A 14,640-nucleotide genomic window follows, 5' to 3' on the forward strand; every position below is an offset into this window, starting at 1 on the left:
CTATAAATATATTAATCTATATCAGAACAATGATTTAATACATTGAAAAATTTACCTGCACAATGAATTTTTAATTTGTACTTTGAAAATTACCTTGGCCTTATTGAAGAATCTTTTGTGAGAAATACCAAATTATAAACTAGTTATGTTGTATTAGTGTAAGATTTGAAGAGGTTTGTTTTTTTTTTTTCCTACTGTGAAAGAAATATGTATGTTGAAGAAATCAACTAAGTCTGTATTCGAAATAGATGGAGACAAAATTGTTACTGCCCTAGTGGAACAATGTAATAACGTGACATACCTGTGCTTCTGGAACTTTTTCCACTGAAGTGCCCTATAATGCAGAAGAGAGTAAGCTTATATTTAGGAAAATTTGAGATGTGATCTTGATATTTTTTAAGATGTTTGTCTAAAAATTCACACATTTTGCATATTAGCCTCTTTTATCTCCATATTTTTTAATGCAAGAATGAATTACACACCATCAAGTAAAATTGGCTCATTAAGAATTGGCATTATGTTTATTTTATGGTTTTTTTGTCTTACAAGGTGTAGTGTGATAATTGCCCTAGAACTTAAGAAACATGGCAAAGTGCTTGGCTTTGAGATAGATTGTAAGATTGTGTGTTGTTTTGGTCTGAAGTTTACTTGGTTTATGATATTTTGCTTTAGTTGATATTAAAATTAGTTTGTCTTTTTCTAACTGTAGAAAAGTTAAAAAAAAAATTGCCCAGAAGTGCTCTTTATGACATTGGGAAAATAATTTGAGATTAAAAATTTATAATTTTTATAAATTAGCTAGCTATAATATAAATAATTATATTATAATTAGCTAGAATGTATAATAATCAAAAGTTAATTTTCTCATAAATGCTGTTGTATGAACGTAAGTGCTCTTTGTGTAGGGGGCTGGTTAAGTACACATTCAAAGCTTTAAAAAGTTGATTTAAAAAATTTTTACTTTTCATTTTAGGCCAAACATCACAGAGACCTTCAACAGCAAATTTACCACTTTCCAACTCTGTTAAAAAAAGCTCCTGCCGACTTTCATCCTCTCATCCTCGATCAAGAAGTGCCGCTGCTCGATCATTATCTAGAGCTGCTTCCGAAATTTCAGAAATTGAATATATTGATATTACTGACCAATGTGAGCTTTTCTTAGATGACACGGCTGACCAACAAACCTTAGACAGTTTGGAAAAAGAATTAAATGTGCTGAGAAATCTTTCAGGTAATGGCATTTTTTTCATTGGAAGTAATGTTAACTCTGCCATTTACCTGATTCTTCATATCTCACTCTAAGAAAACAAGCAAGCAAACAAAAAAAAAGGCATTTTCTTTTCTTCTTTAACCATCAGCCTTTGTGTCTGCTTTCTTGGATATCCCCTAATATCACCCTGAAAATGTCATAAAATATGTGGATACCCAGCCACATCAGAGGTGGTGTCCTTGGCCTATGTCACATACACCAATGTTGTGGCATGAGGACTTTCATGTGCATAGAAAAAACCCGTTTTCTCTCCTTTATACAAACCCAGTGAAGGATTAATCTCTATAGCTCTATGAAAGCCGCTGTTCAACAGTCTTGTTGGAGAATTGAGCTGTTAGGGTTTTTAAAGCAGTGCTTTCAAGCTTCAATGTGCACAGATCCTTTGGGGGATCTTGTGAAAATGCAAATTCTGATTCAGTATGTCTGGGGTCGGGTGAGATTCTGCACATGTAGCAAGTGACCCAGGTGATGCTAGTGCTGTTAGTTGGCAGACCACAGCTTGAGGAGGAGAAATTACGCTTGTATATTCTATTTCCAACCTTAATGGATATAGTTTAGCAAACAGCGATCATATTCTTGAACATGCAAAGGTCTAGTTCAGTAATGTAACATCAGGGAAAGTAATCCTTTTACTTTCATCAGAAAGTCATTCACTCAGTTTGAAAGAAGCCAGCTGCAGATCCAAGAGGCAAGCTGGAAAATTCTCTGGTCCTGTGCATTTCAAACTTGCTTTATGTTTGTTTTTCCTATTAGTGGTCTCCTTCCTTGACCTTAGAATAATGATTTTGCTATTTTTTTAAAAAATGATACATCTTTGTTTTGTAAAATTCAAACAATACAAAAATATACACAAAAAGAAACCCCAACTCCCCACACAATCTTACAACTCTTAAAATAATCATTAGCATTTAATGAGCATCATTTTTAACATCTCTTTATATATCATAAATATGTATATAAGAATATATAGTTAGAATGATGGATAGATTGAAGGAAAGATGTAATAATTTCATAAAGATAGATTTATGCTTTGTATAAATTTATTCTGTATATATTTACTCAACAAAAGAAAAATTGAAATGAAATTAATGGAAATTATATGTTTCACATAAATATATTTTCATCATCAATATATTAAGTTGATCTATAAGAAATCACACTTTTGTAGACCCAAACTGGTGGACTACTAGAAGTTTTATATAGTTCAATCTATAATGTTTTATAAATATCCCTTAAAAATTAAGAGGAAAGATAAAAAGAAACCATAAGCAATTGACACCATTTCTAGCCATATGATTTAGTTTTAGACAGTGCCAATTAAATCCCCATAATAAAAAATGAGGACGTGTTTCCTTATTTTTTAAAACCACATGTTTGTCTAACAGTATCAAATACATCTTTGTTACAGTTATAATTTCTTATTTTGTTAAAGTTTCCTTTCATGTTCTTTTTCTTAGTGAACATTTACATGAATTAAATGCTCAGCATCTGTATTTTTTCCCATGACTTTTCATTGTTGAGCCTTTTCTCTCGATTCATGTCTAGAAGGTTTGATTATGGTGTTCTTTAATAATGTCTTTTATTTTTATGGCCGTTTGGCACATTAGCGAGATATATTTAGTGGATCACAATTCCTTTCCTCTACACTTAGTAGACATTTTCCCACTGTCTCCTGACCCCGAATATGGTGCCAGTTAATACTTTATCACAGTTTTTCCATTTAACTTATGTTTGGTTGAATTTAATTGTCAAATAATTTTTCCCTCTAGGTAGGGTCATGGTAGCTTTATTACCTGAGTTCTTTTATGTTTGAGAATGACTGCTACTTTTATATTTGAAAGGTAAATCGGCTCAGGGTAATATCCCTTGGTCACCTGTATCTTAAACCTTACACTGATTTGCCATATTCTGGCTCTGAATTCTGCTGTGAATTAATCTGAGGCCACCTTAATATTTGTACCTCTGTCTCTCTCTCACAGCTTTCTTTCCTGACTGAATGCTTGAAGAATTTTTTGCTTAATCCTTGAAATTCAGTAACTGGACCAGAATTGTGTTTCAGTGTCAATAATTCAGCAGTCTTTAAAATGCAGGATTCTTTTTCAGTCTGTAGAATAAGTTATTCCTTAGTTTCAGAGAAATTCTCTTTGTATCTTTGAATTGCTTTTCCATTCTATTTGGCTTCCTCCTGCTGAGAAACTTATTTTCTTTATGTTCCATCCTTTTTAAACAAAGTATTATATTTTCTTCAATTGTTTTAACGGTTTTTATTTCCTTTCATATTTACTGTTATTATCTTCTATGTCAGTATTACTGAGCTTATCTTCTATGTCACCATTTCAATGTTCACCTAACTATAATCCACTCTTTATCACTTGATTTTTAAAAAAGTAGTTCTCAAAATATGTTGCTTTAACTTTTTCTTTGATTTCTTTGTAGTTCTTTTATTTTGATATAATTTCAAACTTGCAGAAACTTTTTGAAAGTATGTACTTTATCCGGTTCACTAGCTGTCTGTCCTTTGTCCCATTTACACACAATTTTTTTTTCTCAACCATGTGAGAGGAAATTATAAACATTGTGACTCTTATTTAAAATTTATCATTTATTTATTTTTATTACTACATAATATTTTACATATTTACATCAGCCTGCAATGGCAGTGCAGTGGTTGTGGCCAGTAGAATTTGTCCTTGGGCATGTGACAATGTATCACCACCTCCTCTTGGAGGGGGCCAAGGTTGCTGTTCATTATTCTCACATTGGCCCCAGTGGTGATGACAGTTGCAGACAGGGAATGTCAATGAGGTTCCAAAGATGTGGAGACGCAGAGGTTGTTGAGCCGCAGGATGGGACACAGTCTGTGGGGGCTGAATTCTCAAAATGGCAGAGTGCTGCAGCTGCTTAGGACTCAGGGGTTTGTGGGACCCCGTGTGAGCTCACTCTCTAGAGCAATGCCATTGCATGGTCTTCAGGTCTCAGGGCTCACAAATATCAAGTGGTTCTCCTATGAATAGGATTGTAGAAGTCTGTGGCAAGAATGTAGATGGCTGGAGCTCTCTTACCCTTTATCCATGTTAGGTGGTAGCCTCTTCAGACTCCCTGCCAATTCTGACCAAAGAAGCTACCTCATGTCCCTCATCCCTCTTATTCAGTTCTTTTGGTGCTCCCTGTCTCTTCTCTGCTAAATTCTAGTGTTCTCTCTTAAATAGTCTATTAGAAATGTGATTATCTACTTGCTATTTTGGTCCCTCTCTGTGGACAAGGTGAGTTCCAGATGCATCTAACCAACCACCTTGACATAAAGTGGTCAACATTGTGACTCTTTACCAAAAATTATTTCAGTATGCATCTCCCCCAAACAAGAACCTTCTCTTACATAATCATAGTACAATGATCAGAATCAGGAAACTTAACATTGATACAATATGATTATCTAATCCACAGGGCATATTTACTATTTTATAAATTACCATTATGATATTTATTACAGTTTGTTTTTTTCTGGTATATGATCCAATCCAGGAACAGGTGACCATTTAATTAGTCCTCTTTTTGATGCATGACATGCTGTTGCTTGAGCTTTGGAGATTAGTTTTGCTCTTTTTAAGAAGTTTATTTTCATTATGTCCTTTGTAGCCAACGGAATTGAGGAGAATTTTCTTAGACTCCTGATCCATTGTTTCTACCAAATTGGTCTTTTATTTGATCATCCTTTACATGTTATAGATTTTTGTATTCAAACTTGTGTCATTTATTTGTATCTTACTTGCCCATGCTTTTTATGAACAATGTTTCTCTATCTTCTATTTTTTCTGATATAATGAAACTAAGATCTTGTGCTGGATGTCTAAGGACTTTGAAAAGATTTCAGATTGTTTTCCTTACTTCCTTTCAGGTACTTTTCTCCAAATTAGTGTGCTATTGGGGAGATTTGTCACTTCTTTTGATGACCTTCCTTTCCTATTCCTAGTTTGGTATCTGTGTATTGGGTGGGAGGTGAGGTGGAAAGGGATAGCACTCAGCCACATCTCAGTGGATCTTCTTTATTTCTTTGTCAAAGTTCATTATGTGAGCTTGCATCCCTGTCTTTCTTTGGTTCCTTTAGTCATTTGATTTCATTTTTATTTTTCTGCTTTTTCTATTAATTTTACTAGGGTTTGGGGAGGAGAGTCAATGATCCGTCTTTACCCATCAATTCCTTTGCCTTACTCTAAATTACTAAAAATCAAATATAAATATTCTTTGAGGTAATTCTCACATTAAAGGCCAATTCTGAAATGAAACTTGTCAAGTCTGAATCAGGTCTAGAATCAGGTCTGATTCTAGAAGGATAACCATACAGTTTTTAATTTAAAAAGAGGCTTCTTAATTTGATAAATTGGTAAATTCCATTATTTGTAAATGAAATAAGTAATTTAAAAACAGTAGTCTTTTTTTTTTAACCATCCTAGTGTTTCAATTTCCTATATCATTTTTATGCTTCACTTTTTTCTCATGTCACTCATTTTCTCATACACTAATTACTAGTATTTTCACTAGAACACGTGACTTTTTGTCCACGAAAGCAAGCATATACTGGGTAACCTGTGAACTGCCAGGAGTTTTTTGATGGTCCAGCAGCAGATAGTAACCACTTTCACATACTCAACTCAGGAATGATTTTCTTTCTATTGGGAGGATTGGCTTTGGATGAATGCACAGCTTTTGAAGAGACTCACCTGGAACTCTGAGAAAGGAAGAGGATGACATGCTGGCTGAATCAACCCAACAGGCAGTGAGGTGTAGGAGCTACAGTGAAATAAGGCCTCACTGTAGAAAATTCACTGATTTTGAACAAGACCTCTATAGTCTGTTTACCATCAATGGGCAGAGAAATTTCACCCACATTTCACTACTCATAGTGCAATCTGGAAAAACTTCGTGAGCTTTGGTCCACACAGACACAGACACATTATCTGATGCTTATACAAATGTAAATGTATTCCCAGCCCCGTGAAAGCTGCATTTTTGTGAGTGGCAACTCTTCTGACTTATTTTATGTTAATTCTAGGACATAACCACTTCCTCTTTCTCAGTTCTATGAAAAACAACTATGCCAAGGAGCTGTGAGGCTAAAAAACAGAAAATAACTACATTAAGTAAACTGTTTCTTCTTTGATTCAGATTGGTCTGGCTGATATCAGTGTCATTTCAGAAGTAGCCAAGGTGGGCAGAGGTATGTGTGTGCAGATTACAGATGCAACTTCCTGATAGGTTGGGAGACAGAGGACAGAAAGCAAGGTGATGAGAGCCAGGATTCTGGGCCAGCAGGTCTGGTTTTGAAACTTGATACCACCACTTTCCAGCTTCAAGATGTTAAGCAAATTACTTTCTTAAATCTGTCTTTGTATCAGATGCTATATACAAAAGATGAATATAATATTTATCTAATAATTTTGATAATTTGATTGATTTAAATGATATATGAGAGATATTTATGAAATTTTTGTTTCATAATATTTATGAAAATTTATCTCTATCTACACACACACACACACACACACACACTTAACAGTGCCTAACACATAGTAGTAAGTCCTCAAAAAGCTGTTAAATTATACACAAGAAACCAGTATGTGGTACTTTTTGACTTACAGTAAGGCAAAGTGTTCTTGGTAAGCCCAATTTTTAGTTAATTCTAAAAGCTGTTTCATTCTAAACCTATGTTTTCTTTTGGACTGCTCTGAGGATTAAATTAAGATATAGTCCATGCCATTTATTATTCCTTCCACAAATATCTTTGTAAATAACATGATAGTCACTCCCTTAATAAGCTCAACATACTGGTATAACTTATTATATTAGTCTGTAAGCAAGAACTCACTCAATATCACTGAAGGGGCACAGAGTCATTCATGAGTGATCCAAACACCTCCCACCAGACCCCACCTCCAACACTGGGGATCAAATTTCAACATGAGATTTAGAGGGGCCAAATGTCCGAACTGTGTCATTCACCAAAGCACTCGGTTTTTGGATACTGTTATAGCCTGAAGGATTTCGAAAATATCAGGAAAGATGCATTATTGAAAAGTATTAGTAACAATGTACTTCAAAGCATTTACTTTTTCAATAGTTAAAGATGATTTTTTTCAAGCTCAGACTGATTTGTGGCTTAAAAGAGTCCTTGAGGTTCTTAAATTCCTGTGGCAAACTTATGTTTGTACAAGTCCACAAATAGTTAACTGAGCCAAGTAATTAAAGAGAGGAAAGTGGAAAACACTTTTTCTTAAATAAATAATAAAAATCCACCTGATTCTAGCAGACGTTGTCATATTGTCAGTATGGCATGCAGTCAGTGAGGCAGCAGTGGCTTTCTGAGTAACTGGAGCCTCTGTTCTTCATAGGCTGACCATCAAGTAATATATTAAATTGCAAACGTGCTAATCTAATCAGGATTTATGTTAATAGTTAGCAAACTAACTAGATTACCCTTGTAAAGACAACCAAGTTAAGAAGGACTAGAATGGCAATCTCTCTGCTTGCCATTGGAATTGCAAAAAACAAATTGGGTGTACATACAAGTGAAAATCTACATATTAAAATTGATAACAGGAATATGAAATTATTTAATGAGTGATAATAATTGCTGATTGCTTTTATATATAATGTTGCTTCATTTGATATCACTAGCTACTCCAGGTAGTTAGTATAGCAGATGCTAGTCTTAGTTTCTTCTTTGGGTTTAGTAACTGAGGCTCTGGGTGATATAATAATTGTCCATGGGTATATGGCAGAGGCAAGGCATGACCCCAGGCACAACTGCCCCCAATTTTTTAAATCTTACCACCATAACACAATGCACATAAATATTTTGAAATCCTTACTTGAAATCAACTTTGTAACCATTACTTAAGAGGAAGAAGGAGTGTGCATACTGAAGGTAAACGATGGAAGCATGGAGAGAATAGGAAAAAGAGGGATAAACAAAGCAAGACATAGTAGCAGAGGTGAGGGGAGGAGAGAAGGGGGAATGGAAAACAAACCGGCTAAGAGTCTAAGAACTGGGGATCACTGATTGTCACATTCCTAAATGTTGGGATGTAGATATGTAGCTATATGCCAGTCAGCTCTTTAGGAATTGTTTTTGTGGTTTATTGTAGTTGTTCCTTATCGGAAAGTAACCTCTCTTATTGGCCTTATTCTTTGAAGTTTGCAATTGATTTTTGGTCCTTTCTTAATTTTATTTAAAGAAGTGTTTATTTTCCTATAGAATACACTTTTATGTAAGTGTTTTGGATGACTTCAATTTTAGATATGCACCTTAGAAGTCTATATTTAGTCAATTTTTGCCCTTTATCTTTGTTTATTACTGTGTCTAAGAGATTCTTCAATGATCAGAGAACTATACACTCTTACTCCAGGGATAGAAAAGGTTTAACTATAAGCTATGGCTCCAAAATCAGCTGACTTCCTAGTTATAAAATAAATTTTCCAATCTAAATATCAATCCTGTCTTACCTGGTCCTGCATTAGGGAAATCAGGAAACTTAGATTTTTGTAAACCTTTTGGGTTTAACACTAACCTGTGATAGGGTTTTTGTAAGTAGGTTTATTTTTCTGTGCCTTGAATTTTCTGTTACCTAAAATCAAGTGATGTCAATTTTGCTCCTGTTAAGTTCACAGATATATTCTGAAATATAATTTTGAGAATGAATAATTCTATTAAATAGGCTCATTATATCTGTACCACCTGAATTAGCTCTGTGCTTATTCAGTTGTCACTTAAGTGTCTAATAGAGTTTGAATATCTTTCCTGATGGTATTCTTTAAATCCAGGCATCACTATTGAGTTTTAGCAGTGTAATTCTGCCAATTTCAAATCCTGAATTGACTGCTTTCCTATAGGAGTATTCCCTACAAGGGCATGTAAAGGTGCCTTGTGTACTTGTGTTCTTTTACCTTGTGGAAAAATAGGAGAGGGGATAATTGCTTAAAGCTAAAGAATTGGATTTTGGAACATAGTGACTTACAATATTGGTGAGCTAAAAGAGCTCAGGTCTCATTCCAGCTCTTTCACCATATGGTTGTGCGGCTTTCGACAAATTCTCTGTGGGCTCCCAGTTTCCTAATCTCTAATAGTGGAAATGGGAGTAGTTAGATGGTTTCAAATATTTTCACTCAAGAATCTTTTGTGTTTTTAAAAATTAATCTCATATAGAGCCATCAAATTTAAGCTAGATCAAGTAAAGCCATCCTGATTGCTTCAGGGATGGTGGGAGCAGGAACCCCATCCTTAGCTTACTGAATTTATCCATGTATCATAATTTTAAAGTCACTGGGCTGAATAATTTTGAGAATGCTTCCATGTGTAAATGTATTGAGGTCTATATTTCAGTAGAAATAATATAATTTACCTTTAGTAGTGGAAGCTCTGCTCAAAAACTTCATGTTGATACTAACCACCAAAACAAACAAACGAACAAATAAACTCTCTTCAGTCCATTATTTAATACATGCAGCTTAGTGTTTGGTCCTTCTGACTAGGAGGATGTTTACTTGGCACTTTCATTCAAGTAAAGGGAAGAATAGAACCCAGGAATTTTGATAGTTTTAAAAGTCATAGTATAACCTTATGTGTAAGTTAGAGGTCTCTTGCAACTTTATCAATGGCAAAAAGAAAGCATTCGAGCCTTTCTAATATAGTACTGATATTTATTTCTATACTTGAATTTCTGATATTTTATGTAGAGATATGATTACCTAAGAACTTTATTTAACTTACATGATTTTTTCCTTATCTAGTTGAAATCCTAGTCCAGATTCATAAAAAGGGAGAAGATTTAAGACTTCTCCTATTTAAAATACAAGCAGTTTTTATTTAGCCCAAACAAAGCAAGAAAGCAAAAAAAAAAAAAAAAAAAGGCAGCTTTGCCAAGGCTATCCTTTTCCTTAGACTGTGTGTGGATGGAGATTTTATTCTTTAGAAAGAAAAAAATAATAATAAAATGTCTAACATGTAGGCAAGTTAGAGGACCTGGACCTGTACAATATTCCAGCTTTAAAGAGGATCACTTGGTTTTCTTGGACATTTTATTATCAGGACAGTTGACACATTTGATAAGTAGAAAGTAATATATCGTTAAAATTAATACAATCAAAGTAACTTGATATCCATGTCCTAATTCGGAATCTCAGATTAAACTGCACACCCCACCACCCCACAAACATCAGAAACTTGAGGGATGATTAAAAATCTGCACTGACCCTCTTTACACTGCTAATAATTTACTCTAGGTGAACCTTTAGCACCATATACTATGTATTTGTTTCTTGATTTTATGTGTTGACAATGCGTGAAATAAAATATTTCAGATCCTTCAGAAAAAACTTACAGCCTAACCTCAGAAGAGTTACCAGATTTCAACAAGCATTCGGGGAACATAAGTCAGACTCCTACAGATTTCCCTAAAACCTCACTTGAGAGTGGTCCCTGTGGAGTTGAAGAATTGAGGTAAGTTAAGCCTATAATTTCTGTATAAAGATAGTGGATAGTAAAATGTTGACAAGACCCAATTAGTTATCTTTACTATGTAACTAAAGTTTGTTCTCATATGTGTACTTTATATGACTATTCTTTTTAAAATATTTGGGGGTTTTGCTTACCTATTATCAGGCTTATTAATAAAAGGCTTATAAAGCTGTTACTTTAATGTGAAGAGATAGTTCTCTGATGCAAAATGTATATCATAAAAATGAAAAGATATTTGGAATTTCATAATCCTTCATTATTTTTTCTTATATTGAAAAAATAGTTGCCTTACTGAATTAACCTAATACTGCATTAATTAACCTAATAAAATTCAATATTTTGCATTAATAGACTCTTACCTGATATGAATAAAGTTTTTACAATCAAATATTAAGTTTCTTTCTTGAAATCAAGTCTAGATTAACAATACCACATTTAATTTGTATAATTTTGTTTTTTCCTCACATAAGGTAATAACATTTAGGGATGTTGATCAGTTTATAAGGAATGTAGGTTATATTTATAAATGCTTCAGAAAAGTAGTCTACTGTGTCACTCTATTATTGACATACTGGAACTCCTGGAAGAAAGCAGAGGGTTTTTTTCTAGAAGGATTAAAATAAATGTAAAGTAACAATTCTTTGTATTGTAAATTCTTTTGGTTTGAAATCTAATACTGCAGTAAAGGGAATCAAGAGTTTGTTATTCTTTCTGAAGGAGGAAATTACTCAGTGGTGGTTTTTGGATTTTCATTTCTAACATCACTCACATTAAAAAAAATGGATCAACATAAGGTTGCTATTTTTCTCTAAAAGTCATTACAAACTAATTAACCTACATGTATGCTCATCATCATTTCATAAAACAAAGGGACATTGAATACTAAAAATGTAATGGGAACATACTAACAGAATAAAGCACATCTATTTAATATTAAAAATGTCACAAAAATGTTACTACCTTGTCCTTATATTTTCTTGAACCAGTGAAAATTTTTTCACAGATGTGTACTGGTCCACAGATCAAAGTTTATGAACTGATTTAGCCTGTGTTGGGCATAAAAAATAATACAAAGAACAGTTATATCTATCACAAGGTGAAGTGTGTTATATTATTTAGTGGCATACATGGGCTGAAAATATAGATATCTTAGGACCAAAAAAGCTGAAATATGCAGGCTTCTCTCTGTTCTCCCTCACTACCTTTGTTCCCAAACCTCATTCACCTATGCGCTAGAGCTTCCACTGGTTCTCTCACACACCCAACAATAAAATACAACAAAATAAAACAACAAATAAGTGCTATCATTAATTTTTGCCTTGGTATATTTTGACTGGCTATCCATACACTCCTAATTTACTGTGCACAAAAGAGGTGGTTAATCTGGCAGTCTATTCCTTGGTATTCTGTTGAACAGCCAATGTAATGTTGAATGTTCTTAGTGATGACCCTGAGGCTCTGCAAGTTTCCGAAGTGCCTTCTGAGTCATCAATGAAAGACACAACCAGAGACGATAAAATCCTTCCTTAGTTCCATTGTGGCTTTATTTCTTGAGAGAAGGAGAATGATGAGAATTTCTCATTAAAAGGGAGGTGGGTTTAGTAGGCACATTGAAAATTATGACCCCAGTCTTATACAGCTCCCTCATACCCGCCTGCCTCCAGTGACTTCCACGTATGTTGTATTGATCAGAAGATAAATGAAGAGTTGAAACTTGGTTCTGTATATTGTATATTGATCTTGTGATGTATTTTCAGCTCTTCTGGAAGAGATACTGAAATTCAGTCTTTGCTGTCACTTTCTGAGAGCAGTACAGATGAAGAGGAAGAATTTCTTGACAAACAACATGTCATTACACTACCATGGTCAAAGAGTACTTAATGATCATTTGTTCATTACCTTTTCCACTTTGTACTCAGAGTAAAGTGAAAAAAGTAACCAAGTGATTATCTGTTTAGGTACAAGATATTTTGATTATTAATGTCTCTGATGTTTCAGGTCTTGACAACTAATAAAGTTCAGTAAAATTGTAAGTTTAAGTGCTTTTTCTTCCATTTGAAATATTGTATGTCAAACCCTAATCAATATTGCAGATCATAATAAAATCTGGTGAAGTTTCAGAAATAACAGATATAAGTGTGTCTGTAAAACCTACCATAGAATCAGACATGATTATATTTAAAGTCATATTTCATTGTTCTATTATATTTTAAATAATTATGTTATCAACAAAAGTGTACATTTGATAGCATACTACTCAGTATCATCAATTGATGCTGTAATTATCCTATTTTTTGTTAGTATTTTTGATGTTTATAGACATTCTGGTAGCTTTAAAAATAGATGCTGGAAGAATAAAAGAAGATCCAAAATAAAGTGGATATAAAATTTGTCATACTCTGTTCTAGTAAAACAGAGGACAGACCCTCAAACTTCTTATTTTCAGAAGGTCAATATAGTCATTAATTTTACATATCAACCTGGCTATCTATGGTACCCAGATATTTGGCCAAACATTGCAGTTGACCATTGACAACACAGGGGCTAGGAATGCCAACCCCCTGCACAGTCAAAAATCTGTCTATTACTTTTGACTTCCCCAAAACTTAACGAATAATAGCCTACTGTTGACTGGAAGCCTTATGGATAACATAAATAGTCAATTAATATATTTTGTATGTTTTACATGTTACACACTATATTTTTAAAATAAAGTAAACTAGAGAAAAGAAAATGTGAATAAGAAAATCACAAGGAAGGAAAAATTTATTTACTATTAAGTGAAAATGGATCATCATAAAGATCTTCATCTTGTTATCTTCACACTGAGTAGGCTAAGGAAGAGGAAAACGAGGAGGTGTTGGTCTTGGTGTCCCAGAGGTGTTGGAAGTGGAAGAAAATTCACATATAAGTGGACCCATGCAGTTCAAACCCATGTTGTTCAAGGGCCAACTGTATTCCAGATGTTTTTGTGAAGGTATTATTTAAATGAGATTAACACTTAAATCGGAAGACAGTGAGTAAAGCAGATTACTCTCCATAATGTGAGTGGGTGTCATCCATTAGCTTGAAGGCCATAAGGAAAAAAAAAATGAGATCCTTCAAGGTAGAGGGAATTCATTCTTCAGATTTCCTTCAGTCTTGAGCTGCAGCATCATTTCTTCCCTGGGTCTCAAGCCTGCTGGCTAGCCCTGCAAATTTTGGACTTGCTAGCCCTATGATTGCATGAGCCGATTCCTTAAATTTCATTTCTCTCTCTCTCTCTCTCTCTCTCTCACACACACACACACACACACACACACACACACACACACACACACACATACACACACAAACACATAGACAGACACAGACACACACCCCTTATTAGTTCTGTATTAGTTCTGTTTTTCCGGAGAAGCCTATACAGTCAGATGGTTGTGACAGTCAAAGGAAATAACACATGTGGAAGTGTTTTGCTGGTATGGGGTAGTGGCAGATACTGTGGTTGGAGGGACAGTTTTGTAGTTATCAATTTGTGACATGTTAGGACAGTTTCACCTTATAGACTTCTGTTGACATCAGAAAAATGTCCCTAAAGGTTGGCTATGGTTTCACCACAACATAGCTCTGCTTCCAGGCTCAAACTCTTTTGTCTTTCTATAATTCTATATTACTAACTTCTTACACAAGACTAATAGTTGTTCAGTGTAAATTTATGTTTGATACTTTTTCCTTGACATTATGAATTGTACTGGAATTCACACATATCATCTACTGACAGGACAGAAAGTGATGAAGAAGAGACCTATAGCTATCTCTATGTTTTTTAATTTAAAACACCCTTTATTGATATGATTAAAATAAATGGGCAATAAAC

The 14,640-nt window shown here is 34.1% G+C and overlaps 1 protein-coding gene across 2 annotated transcripts in view; it reads left to right on the plus strand.

Annotated features, from left to right (window-relative positions):
* ZBBX (zinc finger B-box domain containing) overlaps positions 1-12,943 on the plus strand; it is a 100,919-nt gene extending 87,976 nt beyond the window's left edge. For both annotated transcript variants that reach the window (XM_012752203.3, XM_076004139.1), the window contains exons 19-21: positions 974-1,231; positions 10,625-10,763; positions 12,539-12,943. In XM_012752203.3, the coding sequence (XP_012607657.2) occupies positions 974-1,231; positions 10,625-10,763; positions 12,539-12,662 (521 nt within the window). In that variant the 3' untranslated portion in view covers positions 12,663-12,943. The remainder of the gene's footprint in view (positions 1-973; positions 1,232-10,624; positions 10,764-12,538) is intronic.
* The last annotated feature ends 1,697 nt before the right edge of the window (positions 12,944-14,640 follow it).

This window comes from Microcebus murinus, chromosome 1 (genome assembly GCF_040939455.1).
Source record: "Microcebus murinus isolate Inina chromosome 1, M.murinus_Inina_mat1.0, whole genome shotgun sequence".
In the NCBI taxonomy this organism is placed as follows: domain Eukaryota; kingdom Metazoa; phylum Chordata; class Mammalia; order Primates; family Cheirogaleidae; genus Microcebus; species Microcebus murinus.